This window comes from Cololabis saira, chromosome 16 (genome assembly GCF_033807715.1).
Source record: "Cololabis saira isolate AMF1-May2022 chromosome 16, fColSai1.1, whole genome shotgun sequence".
Taxonomy (NCBI): Eukaryota; Metazoa; Chordata; class Actinopteri; order Beloniformes; family Belonidae; genus Cololabis; species Cololabis saira.
The window spans coordinates 12,306,937-12,320,425 of record NC_084602.1 but is presented as its reverse complement, the minus strand read 5'-3'; the positions used below and the strand labels follow the sequence as shown (position 1 = coordinate 12,320,425).

Here is a 13,489-nt window from a genome sequence, read left to right as displayed (position 1 = left end):
CCAATCTCCACAAGAGGACATGTATCCACAGTTTCATAACAATAGTGTGGATGGTCAACAAAGGGCAAAGATATTCCGGACATTCAAGCTGAACTCGAAAGCAAAGGTATGTCACTGTCGGATTTAATCAGCCGTTGGCTTTTGAACCACATGAACCCCATGGAAGAAGACCCAGGAGGACTCCACTATTGAAAAAAAAAATAAAAGGCTTGAATCTGCTCAAATGCATAGTAACAAGTCGGAACGTTTCGGAGAGAATGCCCTTTGGACTGATGACACATAACTGGAGCTTAGTAAGTCAAGTCAGCTCTATGTTCACCGATGGAAAGATGAAGCTTTCAGAGAAAAGAAAAAGGTGGGGGGTAGAGGTGGATGCAATTCATCGATGTGTCGATGCATCGCGATGCGTCACGTGACGATTTGGAATCAATTAATTAAAAAATACATAAATAAAAAAAAAAAAAAAAATATATATATATATTTTTTTTTTGTAGTTATCCTATCCAGATTCCAGACTGAATAAGCTGCTGAATCATTTCATTTTCAAGAATGCACATTTCTTATTGTTCACTTGAAATATGGCAGATATGTTTACACTTAATAAATTTGATGGAAGTACATATCTTGTTTACTTGAATTAATGAACTCATTAAATCCAGGGCTTGACCGTTTTCAGTGTTTTCCGCCAATAGAGGGGGCTCTCATGCAAGTGCAGCTTTCCCTGGTCAAAGATAAGTAAGTCAAAGAGCAAATGTTTACATAGTCATAAAATAAATTATTTTGTCAAATGTTCAAAAAACCTTATTTACTTAATGAGTGTTGTTAGAGGAACTGAGTTAATTGATTGGCTATTTATTTACAAATGTAGCCACAGATGAAGACAAAATCAATCTTGTATAGAAAAAAGCATTAAAAATCACAATAATCGAAGAATTGAAGCTCCAATAATCGAAATCGAATCGAATTGTGAGGTACCCTTGTTTGCACACCCGTAGTGGGGGGGTGGTTGTTTATTTTTGTTTTTTTTTTAAAGGCTGCTTTCCTGCATCTGATTTGGGAGGCTTCGAATTTGCACAGGATTGGGCAAAGTCCGAGGACAATCAAGGCATCCTGGAACAAAACTTGCTGCCAAGCACCAAGAACTCTCCGTATTAGTTTAATACCTAATTCCTGATGAACAGCTACGCAAAGATCTGAAAAATACGGCGTGAAGATCACTTTTGGACAGTGAATGTAACAAAACACTGAGGATGCAATTATTTATTTTTTTTAAGATTTTTAATGTAAAAAAAAAAAAATACTGGTGACTTTTTTCAGGCAATTGTGTTTTTTTTTCTTTTTTTTTGGAGGGATATCAACAAATTTGCCCACATCTGTTATTTTGACATTTACTTGGACTTTTGTCAACAATTGAAAACGCTGCATTTTCTTTTGACAGTGTATTCACGGCTTCTTTTCTGACCTGAAATGCACCCACTATATTTTACATAAGTGAAAGAAGTGCCAGTGTGTTTCTTGCGGGTGTGTGCAAGCGTGTGCAGGCAATGCAATAATACTTCATTTGTGTGTTTTGGGACTTAGCAGATAAATTCTGAGCGGCGGTTGACTGGGAGCTTAGCTCGTGAGCAGCACAGCTGGAATAAACTGCCAGGAGTTGTTTGGATGAAAAATACCTCCTTAAATCTGATCGGCATATTTGGAGTTACCCCGGAGCTGCTTCGGTGACAGTTATGAAGCCGGGAACAATGCCATTCCTGCTGCTGAATTCAAAAGCTTAATTGTGGGAAAGGGAGCAGGGCTTCTAAAAATATGGAAGTCTTTACCTGATTCAGCTCAGCCTGACACATAATACTCTGCCTGACTCAAAGAAACTTGGTGAGCGGTTTAAGCATTTATAATCCACTACTGCATATAGCTCCATGGAAGCTAAGAGAACATAGTTTTTTAAGATGCATCACAGGAATCAAAACAAAGGCATATTACTAAAACACATGTTATAAAACAATGATTTAAGGACTCTACAATCGTTTTGTCAGTAGTTTTAGCATATCAAATATAACCTTTGACCTTTCAGCATTTACAAACCAGCAATGATTCAGAGTATTTCAGCCACATTCGGACAAGGGGAAGTTAAGACTCAAACGCAGGCCAGTTCATCAAAGTGAAGGTGGTTTTGGCTCTTTGGCAAGCTAATATGATCCGACAAACACAGCTGTTCAAAGAGTTTATCTTCAAGCCGCTGCAAATCGATTAAATTAATGAGGCGTGCCTCTCTCTGGCTGGTACCAGCTGCCTGTTCAATGGTTCTCTATCTGCCTTTTAGCAGGGATGTCAGCATCGGCGGCCCTGCTATATTACAACACAGTAGCCAGTTAACTGTACAACATGCCTGTCTGTATTTCTAACAGGACTTGTGATTTATGGTGAATGCAATTCCTTTAGTATCTAGCACAACAATGGTTTTGGCAACTTTTTTTTTGAGACCACTTAATGTAAAAAAAAATAAAAACATGCTCATACTGCTTGTAATAATAATTAAATAAATAAATAAAAATGTTAGAAGTAATGATCCTATCAAATGATAACTGTCCTTCTGGCAACTCTTTTACTTTTTTTTGTTGTTATTATTCACCTGAGATGTCCGAAGTGTTTGGTCAAGGATTCTCGAGTGTCCACTGCTGCCACATTGGCCAAGGAAAAGTCATGCAACTCTGGGAAATGAGAAAAGGCTGCCCTCTGCAAGACAAGAAAGCAATAAAACATCATGAGTTAAAAATCGTATCGCTGTGTATGCTTTTACTATCAGGAGAAAAGTCACGTAAAATGATCAAAAAGGGTACGATATGAGAATAGACAAGAATATGTCATTACACAAAGATGAAAAATATGTGAACATTTCTTTCATGGCTATGAAGATCTGCTATGGTTCAGTTGGTGGCAGTGATATGTCCTGTTCATGCTCTCACAGCACACGGCCCATGTTCCTCAAATGCACAAGCAAAACGTACTAAATCAGTGACGAATTCACTCCATTAAAAACACAACAAGAGCCACGAAAGTAGAGGAGACATGGCAGCCTCTAGCTATAATATTTACCTGCAGTGAGATGATTCTGTCATAATGTAAAGTGGTCATCTCTTTCTCAGTCAGAGCGTTTCCTGTCTGGTCATTGATCTCAAAACCAGCGTAGAACTTCAGCATGTCAAGAAGCTGCAAAAGATCAGACAATAACACTGTTAACATCCAAACATAAAAGCATCTTGCAAGATTGAATGAATGTTGGGCACATCCAAGTCCCTTTGTTCTACCTGACAGAAGAGATGTCCCTCGCTCTCCCTTTTGGTGAGACCGGAGAGGTGGCAGCAGACCACCAGGTGGGAGTCATCCAGTACGGTGCTGAACCAGCGCCTGGTGGGCAGGAGTGCCTGGACACAAGGGAGAGCGCGTTTACCACCTCACACTGCATGCCCATGGCAGATTTCAAAGTCATAAGAACAACAAAACCTTACAGCAAACAAAAAAAGGGGGAATATTATTATAGAGGATTAAAATAAATGAACCTAGATAACATGGAAAAACAAGAACAGAAAAAACAAAACAAGAGAAAATAAGGTAAGGTATTGTTGAAATTAATATAATTTGCCGTAATTATTAGGACATCACATTCATTTCACTTATTTCTTGCCTTATGGCACATATATAAAACAATTTACTTAAAGCAAATGGGAAAACTGTCAAAATACAATTAAAAAAAAAAAAAAAAAACGCTATTAGCGGGGAAATACAACAAAGAAACAGTTTGTTTGAAAGGATGAAAATGCTGAGAAGAGAAAACAACATCTCGAGGGGGGTGTGAAATTGAATTCTTGCATTTAAAGTAGACCTATTATGAAAAACACCTTTTCTCTTGCTTTAACATATATAAAGTGGTCTCCCCTCAGCCTGCCGACTCAGAGAAGGAGGAAAGCAACCAAATTCTGCAGTGTTTGTACAGCTGCCCGGATGATCCGTCCAGTGTGATGTGGCTTCTACGAGCCGTTCATTCTGCTCGTCGTTACGTAACGAAAATGCGATTTACATAGGTTGGCCTCCGATGTGTGAAACCACGCACACAACTAACTCCGGCGGCCGGATCTTCCGCCATTTTTTCGTAGCGGTGTATCGCGTCATTCAGGCAGCCAATCAGCACAGAGCCTCATTATCATAGCCCCGCCCACTCAGAATCCTGCATAGATAATGAGGTTAGAGAATGGGAAGATAAAGACATGGCTTAGAGGCTGAATTTCTCATTTATTTAGCAAAAACAATCAAAAGCTTGTTTTTAAGACATTCAAGGCCTGTCTAAAATAGGTATTAGATGCCATAATAGGTCCCCTTTAAATATATATGTACTGTTTATACATAACCAAAAGAAACATTGATCCTCTTATCCATCTAAAATTGCTCTTTAAAAAAACAGCAGGTGCAACAAGAGACACCCAAACAATGACAGAACAAATAACTTGATATCTAACAGCCATCTTTGATGTCGACACAATCGGAAGCGCCGAGATAAAACAAGCAAGGCAACAGGGATCTTTTCCACTTCATTCATTTTCAGGTCGCCATCTGAGGGAGGAAGTATGGATTTCTGGCAACCGAGGCTTTGTAAAAGGATAGTGCTGAAGGACAGGCGATGTCTCTGGCGATAGTCAGCCGGCTGGCCACTAGCCGCTGCCAGGAAAAGCAAGGCCAGCCTGTCAGCAGACAGCCAGATGAAGTCGATCGAGTTTCCTCACTACTAAGGGAAGATCTGCTACAGCAGCAGGAATAACAATCTTAAGTGACAACGCGTCTTCATGTCAACATCACCGGCAAGTTTGGATCCCTGAAACGTTACACTGAGCTATGTTTTCCCCCACTGTTTCATTCCTTTTAGAGCCAACTAGCATGCTGATATTTTATAAAGGATTTTCAGTTTGTTTGTTGTTCACCTTTAAAAAGGTCGAATGTTATTCTTGTGACTGCAGAATAACACTCCAACAATATGGGTTTCAGATTGTTGATGATTAATACAAGTATACAGGTAATATCTGCATCAGTCCTCCCACGCAGCATTTACATTCAGATCTATTTCACTATATACTATTATCTAACCATCATGTCAAAGAGACGCCACACTTTTCATAAACTACATTTCAGAAGTCATCAGGAGGCATACGGAGAGGAGCTGTAAATTCATATTTATCCCCTCTCTGTTGACCTAGGTCAGATGTAAATGTGACAAACGCTGCAGAAACTGGTATCCAGGACCCTTCCCTCATCACTGCAGACCTACACTTGTACTGTGGATATGAGCGCATCACGATTCAACTGTAAATCTTATAGAAAGTAAAATCCAATGAGAGCAGAAAACAATCAAATGCTGAAAGATTGTAAAATTTACTCAATAATGCTTTAGAGTTGGGAATTGTGACCTACCTCCAAATCAATCACAAGCTCAATGAATCTCTCACAGTAATGCACTTTGTCCATCGATAAAGGCCCTGTGAAAAATGAAGGAACATCATGGAGTTCACCACTTCACTTTGCTCATACTGTCAATGACAAATGTAAGCGGATGATTATACAAAGTCCACAGGGGAAAGGAAGAGTGGACGCACGTGGACGGCACCGAGATGCCATGCTGAGTGGATGAACCTCACTATGAGATGTGCATGTCCAGCTCAGCAGCGTGCTTGGACCTCACTCCCAATTAAGTACTCATGTGTATGTTTGTCAAGTTATTTCGTGCTCTTAAAGTTGAGGCATGCAGCAAGCATTAGAGTGATGTGGATCCTGCTGAGTTTTAGATCGTTATCTGCTCTGTCAGGTTTGAATTCTATCTAAACAAACGTTCTGTTTTTAGCATTCAGGTGGGGGGCCTGTGTGTCGGCCTGTATTACAGCATAGTGGTCAGTGCCTGTCGCTCTGTGGAAGCTGGACTGCATGCTCCTTGGGCAGCTGCATGACTCAGAAGGAAAGTAGAGAGCAGTGTGACTGAAGTGGGTGATGAATAAAGAAACGTCTCAAAGCTAACTGCAATAATTGTGCTTTTAAATTTGGACATGGCAAATGTAAAGACCTAATTAGGGTCTTGAGGTTATGATTATAATTATTATTATTATTTGGGAATAGTGAACAATATCAGAAAAAGTACTTTTCCTCTAATGTAGATTAAGCCCTGATGTTTTTGTTGTTGTTTTTGTTTCTGCTATTACCTGATGGTGGAATTGACATGAGAACACCAAGAAACTTTTTAATGAGAGTTGAGAGGAAGGTCCTCTCTTTGGTTGCCCTGGAGATGACACGCACGAAAAAAGCCAAATTAGAAAAATCAAAGAAACTGATGCAATATAAATCGGTAACTTCTTAGTCTGTATAGATCTTTTGAAGATGCTAGCAAGGAAAACAATATTACAGCTCAGCTGCATCAGCATCCAACTTGTCAAATTTCTTCTTGATTAGATTCCAGAACTTCTGCAGCTTTGGGACTTTCTTCAGCTCGTGCTGGAGTCTAGACTGCACACATAACAAAAATAAATCATTAACTGTTATAGCAAGGAAAGCAATATCAATTCAGGGTGTCAATAATCAGCACTGAAAAATAACGGAAGGTAATAATTGACGTCTTACTGGTAGGAGGCACATCCACATAGGAAGAGAGATGAGCTGCTGTACCTGTTCTCTGATCAAATCAACCTCCTGGGAGGAAGGTGTATTCAGAGAGAGAAAGAAAGAGACAGAAATACAGTGCAGGAGAGGGATTCGTCAAAAATCCAGGAATGCGTGACAGTGTTATTGCACCTCAGCCCCCAATAAAAGTCTGCATCTAAAATATTTACAAGCCTTTATGGGATACAATCAAAGGGCAGCAGGCTATCACAGCAGATTTCAAAGTGAGACATCTGCAGTGCTCCTCTTTGCTCTGCTGCAGTTATTCAGGATTCAGAAGAGCGACCCTCGGTTTTAATACATTGTCTAGTACTGCCACCTGGTGGTCATTATAAGTAACTACCTTTAATTTCACTTGTACATTTTTAACATACCGGTAGCTGTTGCTATCGACCTGGATATTTACATTTTCATCTTAATGATTCAAGTCAAATGTATCTTATCATCTTTACTTTTATGCAGATGTTATAAGCAGAATTGCTTAAAAAAAATAAAACAATCATGTAACCTGGTCATTATAGAGAACTTATTTTACTTTATACAGCAATGCAAATATAAACTGGTGACTACAAATAATACAGATGCTGGCATAGATACATCTGCTGTCACTTATGAAAGAAAGAAGATTCAGAATCCCTTCACCAATAGGTTTCTCAAGAGATGTGTTGCTATGGTAATACACACCAGACTGTTGAAGCAATGGTCCAGGAAGACCAGAAGCACGGTTTGTTCCTTCAGAGTAAGACCAGTCTCATCCCCTGACAACACAGCTTCCATTACACATTTGAAGAAGAATGGGAAATGACTGGGCTCCTTTTTGAATACCTGAAAAACACAACATTAAAATTATTCTTATCGAAAGCCATCAGACCTGTAGAGACGTAAAATTTGTGTTTAATATACCCTATACAGCAAGAGAGAGCAAGAGAGACACCCACCTCCCAAGCTGGGACATTCTCTCTGAACTTCTCATTGACGATGCAACAAATGGACATCAAAAAGGCTTTGCTAGACACTTGAGGTGTGTAATTCACCCAAAGATAGTTTTCCAGGTACTGACTAAAGACAGAGAACATAATTACTTAATATGGTTCTTGCAAATTATGTTACAACTTTTATCTCTTTGTGGTTGCATTGTAGTTAAAGTAATAATTAGGAACATAACTTACCTGAACTCAAGCAGCATAATTTTTCTGATGGCAAATCTATAAATACACAAAAGAAATGCATATCAATATGACAACAGGAACAGATGGAAATCTATGTACTTCAAATGGAAGAAACAATATCTGCACCCACTTAGAAGAGAGAATCTCTTTTTCATAGATATCTTCCATCACCTGAACACAGAGCAAAGAATATTAAAATCATTAGTCACTGAGGTAAACATGACTGTAACACAATATTAAAACTACTGACAGCAGTTATAGCATTGGAACTGAGATTTTAATTTTTTTGACACCTTCCACCCACCAAAAAACGCTGCTAGAGACCAAGCAGTTGCCAAGACTACTAGAACAAGACACCTCACCACATACAAAAACTGTTCAGCAGCAGCTCCAATAATACAACAATCAGCCAAAGATCAGGGGTCTCATGTACAAAAAGTGCGGTGCACAAAAAACGTCTGTACGGCACTTTCCACGCTCATTATCGGAGGTTCAAAAAGTCAAATAAACGTGAAAAATTGCATCCCCTCACGCACTTATCATGGTTGGCGTAAGTACATTTTTTAAGGTATTGTGCCGTGGCGACACTCAGTGGTGATGCAGGGAAGACCAAAATATGAGGAAAGGTGACATCAAAAATTAGTTCACTACCACCGCGAAGGACATGACAGTCCCCCAGTCAACAAATAAGTTATACATGAGAATTACAATTTGATAATTAACCACATGGACTGAACATAGGTAGGCAAACAAAGGTAGGGGGGGGAGTCTTCAAGGACCACACCGCTATGCTGGTCCAGGATGAAGACTGGATCATTAGCTGATTTAGGTCACCAAGAGAATCCTTTTGGATCGCTGCCCTGAATTTGTTCCAGCGACCTTCCAGTTCTGAGCAACATGACCCTTTCTGCGGGAGCTGCTGACAGGTCGGACATCTCTCAGTCACCATGGAGACCATATGGGACGACTACTCGAGATGAAAGCCAGATCCTTAAAATATCCCATGTATATTAATCCCGCTGTATAACTTGAAAACACATATGAGCAAAATGGAATGAGGAGCACCTTCAGTTCTGGTGTCGATTCTTAAATTACAAACATGGGGAAAAAAAAAGTGTAATCACCCATAATGCAATGCGGTCAACACAACCACAGCACGCTACTCTGTTTTCTTTTATGGCTTAAATTGGAGGAAATGCCACCAAATAAATAGTTTTTCCAGGCCTCAACTTCTGACAGGAGAATCTCAAGCTCACTTTTGCAAAATCCTTGGATGAGCGGTTTTTATATTTATATTCATCGTTGTATTCAAATTGATCTACTTCACGATGAAATCCACGCACTCTTTGTAAATGAGGCCCCTAGTCCCTAAACTCCCATATCCCAATCCAATCCAACATGAACTTGACTTTATAGAATTGCCATAGTCCCAACACTAAATCTACAAGCTCAGGTTTCTACTTCCAGAGGGGTTAGAGCTGTTTTTGCAACACGAGCTGAAGGAAATCATTCATTATGTTTCCATGTTGTCTCTGACTGGTTTATTTGGCATTTGGTTCTAAATACAAGCAGACAAATATGCAGCAAAGCATAACTCACCTTAGGGTCAAAGGGTAGTTTATTTTTGACATGAGGAGCCCAATATTTATTGGCCAACTGAAAAAAAAAAGAAACAAGAAAAAGAATAGTTTATATGAGATATCAATTCATAAAATACGATCAATATATAAGAACTAAAAATATACATTTTTAGATTAGTATAGTGGTGAGAAGTACAAAGCAAGACATCAACTTTAGAGTTTCATGCTCTTTTGGTTTGGAGGCCCTTTGAATGTCAAAAAATACAATGAAACCTCAATATACCTAGGGAAACAAAGTACTGTCCATCTTAGATCCACGATCAACATATGAGAAGGGTTTATATGTTCAGATTACCTGCGTGACATATTCTGCATTTATCTGAGAGACCGAAGGCGCTGCAACCTTTTTAGAGGGGGTTTGTTTCTCCATGGTGGCCATCTCGATCACCTGAAGACAATCATACAGTAAAACAACGTGTATTTATTGGGATCCACCATTAGATACAGCAAATATGCAGTAGCTATTCTTCCTGGGGTCCTAATATTACATTTTCAAACAATATTTGACTCATCTTAAGACACATATTACAGACAATACACTTCCATAACATTCATACTAACAATCCTTTCATACAGAAGCTCTATTATTTACTTCTTGGTTGAAGAAAAATAAACCTATACTTAAATAAAAATACAAGCATACAATACAGCATGTATTTAAATGCTGTACTGAATAATTATCAAAATTAACAAAACTGAACACGACTTCTTAATTCTGGTCATAACCTCGTTTAGAAGTTATGGGGGATTTAATAATGAATAGCAGTGATACGTAGATTTCAAAACATTGGAGTAACTACCAGATGAAGCCATTAACAAACTTGATTTGTATTTTGCGCCACATGAACACAGACGAAACATTAGTTAACCTTAGCATTCAAAAGCTAAGCTAATAAGCAGCCCTGACATACATATAAATAAAACAATAAAGGATATAATTACCTTTGTTATTATGATATAAAGTCATGAAAGTAAATAATTATATACGTTCACTAACCTTTACTTTTTATTCGGCATAAGTGAGAAGAGTTTGAAGCATGTACACAACCACAACGCGCTGTTCTCGTTCAACTTCCTGAATGGGTACGCCGCCATAATCTTCCCCAAGCACTAACGGAGGTCGTTTTTCGTTCCGCCACTATTCTCTTTCACAAAGTTCTTTTTTGTTTTCATGATATGACAAAGAGAAGAAAAGTGCACAACTAAGACCGCAACAAGAACGTGTTAGACATTTTGAAGTATAGTTTAGACATATTAATACATATTCTAAATATTTGTTATGAATTGTTACGGAATACACTTTCAGGGATAAATAATGTATTATGAAAATTGATTAAATGTACGATATTTCCATAGAAATATATGAAGGAAAAATAAATGAATAATATATAAATTAAGTTATTTATCAAATGTTAATACAGTTAAATCAAACGGGGCTTCCCCCCCACAATACAACAAAAAAAGCAGTGTAAGATACACTGTAACAAGTACAAAAAGACAATAATTTATTATTCTATTATGTTTTACACTCATAAATGTAGAATATAAATATTCATTACTATATTATGAATATTTGTTACAATTTATTGTGGAATTTCTTTTCAGGTATTACACGTGCATAATTAATTAGGATTAAATTCATGACATTCCCATAACAATATTCATCCATCCAACCATTAACTGTACACACTATTCAGGGTCACAGGGATATGATGGAGCCTTTCTGTCCTTGGGTCAAATCCCAGTAGAACTTCCATAAGTGTCTTTGAAAACCCTCTTAGAATGCAAATCATATGTATGTAAAAATGAATTTTCTGCTACTTGGTGGTGGTACGGCTGGTTTCCCTCTGCTGTTCTCCAGGTGTAACTACATCAGTTTTTTTTAGAAAAAGAGCCACTGGAATCAATTTCTACTTTAGCAGTGAAGGGTATGTATGCCTGGGTCCTAGTAAATGTTTCTTTTTCTTTTATTTTCCTTTCCCTTTCTTTTCATATTGTTGTTTGCTTTCAAACGATTGCTTTGCCTTTTTCTTAGTCTTGCTGCTTTGCAAAGTGCAACCCCCCAACTGTCTGTGGCACAAATTACATATGTGATGTTGCCTTGAATTAAATTTCCATTTGAAAGGTTCAGGAGGCGATCATACAGTGGAATGGTTTCAAATCCTATTGGTATATATTTCAGCTCTTTTTTAATTCACTTCCCTTAAACACACAGCTGTATTCAAGGGTTGCTCTGGTTTTATGAGTGAATCTGTCTTGAAGTTTTCTTCAGTTTTGCATAGAATTAACACTTATTTCTCACTGCAACTCCAAGTCCACATAAGAATTCACAGCAGAGTGGTGGATAGGTTGCAGCAGAAGTGTTGACTGAAGCCGCATATTAGAAGTCTGATTTCAATTATACTCCTGTGTCTCGTTTTCTTTCTACATGCATAAAGGGAACATTTGTTTGACATTCATAAAATTAGATTTAAAGTCTGCCTTCTACTTGAAAGCTTTCTTGTGGTTTGTACACTTCTAAGCTTTGTGTCCTTTATAATAATGTTTCAATTTGAATGGAAAATACAAGTTTTTCAGAAAATTATCTTAACATTATTTTACTTTGAAGCGAAACGTGTTCTGTTTTAACTTCTGCCTTTTTTTGAGAGAGCCTGTCTGACCCGCTCAAATTATTTCAGTTCGTTATGAGTTGCTAATTGATTCCTGAGTGGATGAGATGAGGAAAATGACTTCAAACATTGCGAGCATGCCAGAGGCATGTTTATATTTCAGATACTTTTGAAATACAAGTACATTCCAGCAGCTTGTTCTCTGCATGTTTGCTGTTGATTAGTTACAAAGTCAACATGCAGGAAACTATGCAAAGTGGACTTTCAGGGTTTGTGAGGTTGTTTTTTTTTTTAAATACACAAACTGTGTGGAGGATTTTCTGGATTTTCCAGATGAAGGGGCTCCCAACGGCTTCAAATGAAACATTGTCACTTAAGATTAAATTGTAAAAGTGAAGTTTTGCACATACAATACACTGAGGAATTTCTAAAAGGTTCACCTTAAATGTTTTCTTCTGGATGGATAATCACTTAGGACTGAATGCAAGTCATTTAAATTCTAGAAAGTCTAGTAAAGGTCCAATCAATGAGTCTGATTAGAAAATGTTATAGTTACATTACAAGGCCCAACAATAGCTAACTTTAAAGTAATTTTTAACATGTTGTTTAAAGTATGAAAATAACAATGCATAGTGTTAATGTGAAAGAAAAACTTTAATTTATTCATGTTGCCAATAAATCATATCCATATTCATATATGTATATATTCATATATTTCACAAATGATTGTTTTGTTTTTTTTTAAGTTTTTTTGGGCTCTAGTGGCCCTTTTTTCAAGTTGCAGACAGGAAGGGGGTAGAGAGAGAGAATGGGGATGACATGCAGCAAAGGTACGCAGGCCGGGATTCGAGCCTGCAACCGCTGCAGGAGGACTGTAGCCTCAGTATATTTAACCCACTGCACCACCAAGCAGCCCGTAAATGATTGGTTTGAACATAGAACCAATATTTGCACAAATGCTAAACTGAAATAACACTTTTGTAGTGCACAAAACCCACACAGGATAAGTACAGTTGAAGTTTTACTGCAGTTAATTTCCATTTGTCTCCAGCCACTTACCTGGACAGAAAGGTGTTTAAAAACAGAGATTTGTTGCCACCTTCCATGTCAAGTCTATACATGTTGCATGTACATGACATTTGATTTCAAACCTGTATTTCCTGAAGGATTCTGTTTAGATTCCCAGGAAAGAAGCAATGCCACACATATATCAATAAAATCATCCATACACCAATTACTTTTGTATACAGTACATGTTATTGCATGGAGTATAAATGATTAAACAAAAGTGTAAATCCTTGGTTAGAAGGAGTTGTTGAAAAATACTTTAATCTTAGTAACAGTAACTTAAACAAGATTCTGATTCTGATGACCGCAA

The 13,489-nt window shown here is 37.8% G+C and overlaps 1 protein-coding gene across 3 annotated transcripts in view; it reads right to left on the bottom strand.

Moving 5' to 3' along the window:
* Nucleotides 1–10,596, bottom strand: part of aqr (aquarius intron-binding spliceosomal factor) — a 63,380-nt gene extending 52,784 nt beyond the window's left edge. For all 3 annotated transcript variants that reach the window (XM_061744260.1, XM_061744261.1, XM_061744262.1), the window contains exons 1-14: nt 10,500–10,596; nt 9,798–9,890; nt 9,462–9,518; nt 7,993–8,033; nt 7,863–7,898; nt 7,632–7,752; nt 7,378–7,518; nt 6,655–6,723; nt 6,440–6,540; nt 6,240–6,316; nt 5,461–5,525; nt 3,309–3,425; nt 3,097–3,210; nt 2,633–2,736 (exon numbers count right to left, since the gene is read on the bottom strand). In XM_061744260.1, the coding sequence (XP_061600244.1) occupies nt 2,633–2,736; nt 3,097–3,210; nt 3,309–3,425; nt 5,461–5,525; nt 6,240–6,316; nt 6,440–6,540; nt 6,655–6,723; nt 7,378–7,518; nt 7,632–7,752; nt 7,863–7,898; nt 7,993–8,033; nt 9,462–9,518; nt 9,798–9,881 (1,127 nt within the window). In that variant the 5' untranslated portion in view covers nt 9,882–9,890; nt 10,500–10,596. The remainder of the gene's footprint in view (nt 1–2,632; nt 2,737–3,096; nt 3,211–3,308; nt 3,426–5,460; nt 5,526–6,239; nt 6,317–6,439; nt 6,541–6,654; nt 6,724–7,377; nt 7,519–7,631; nt 7,753–7,862; nt 7,899–7,992; nt 8,034–9,461; nt 9,519–9,797; nt 9,891–10,499) is intronic.
* Between the last annotated feature and the right edge of the window lie 2,893 nt (nt 10,597–13,489).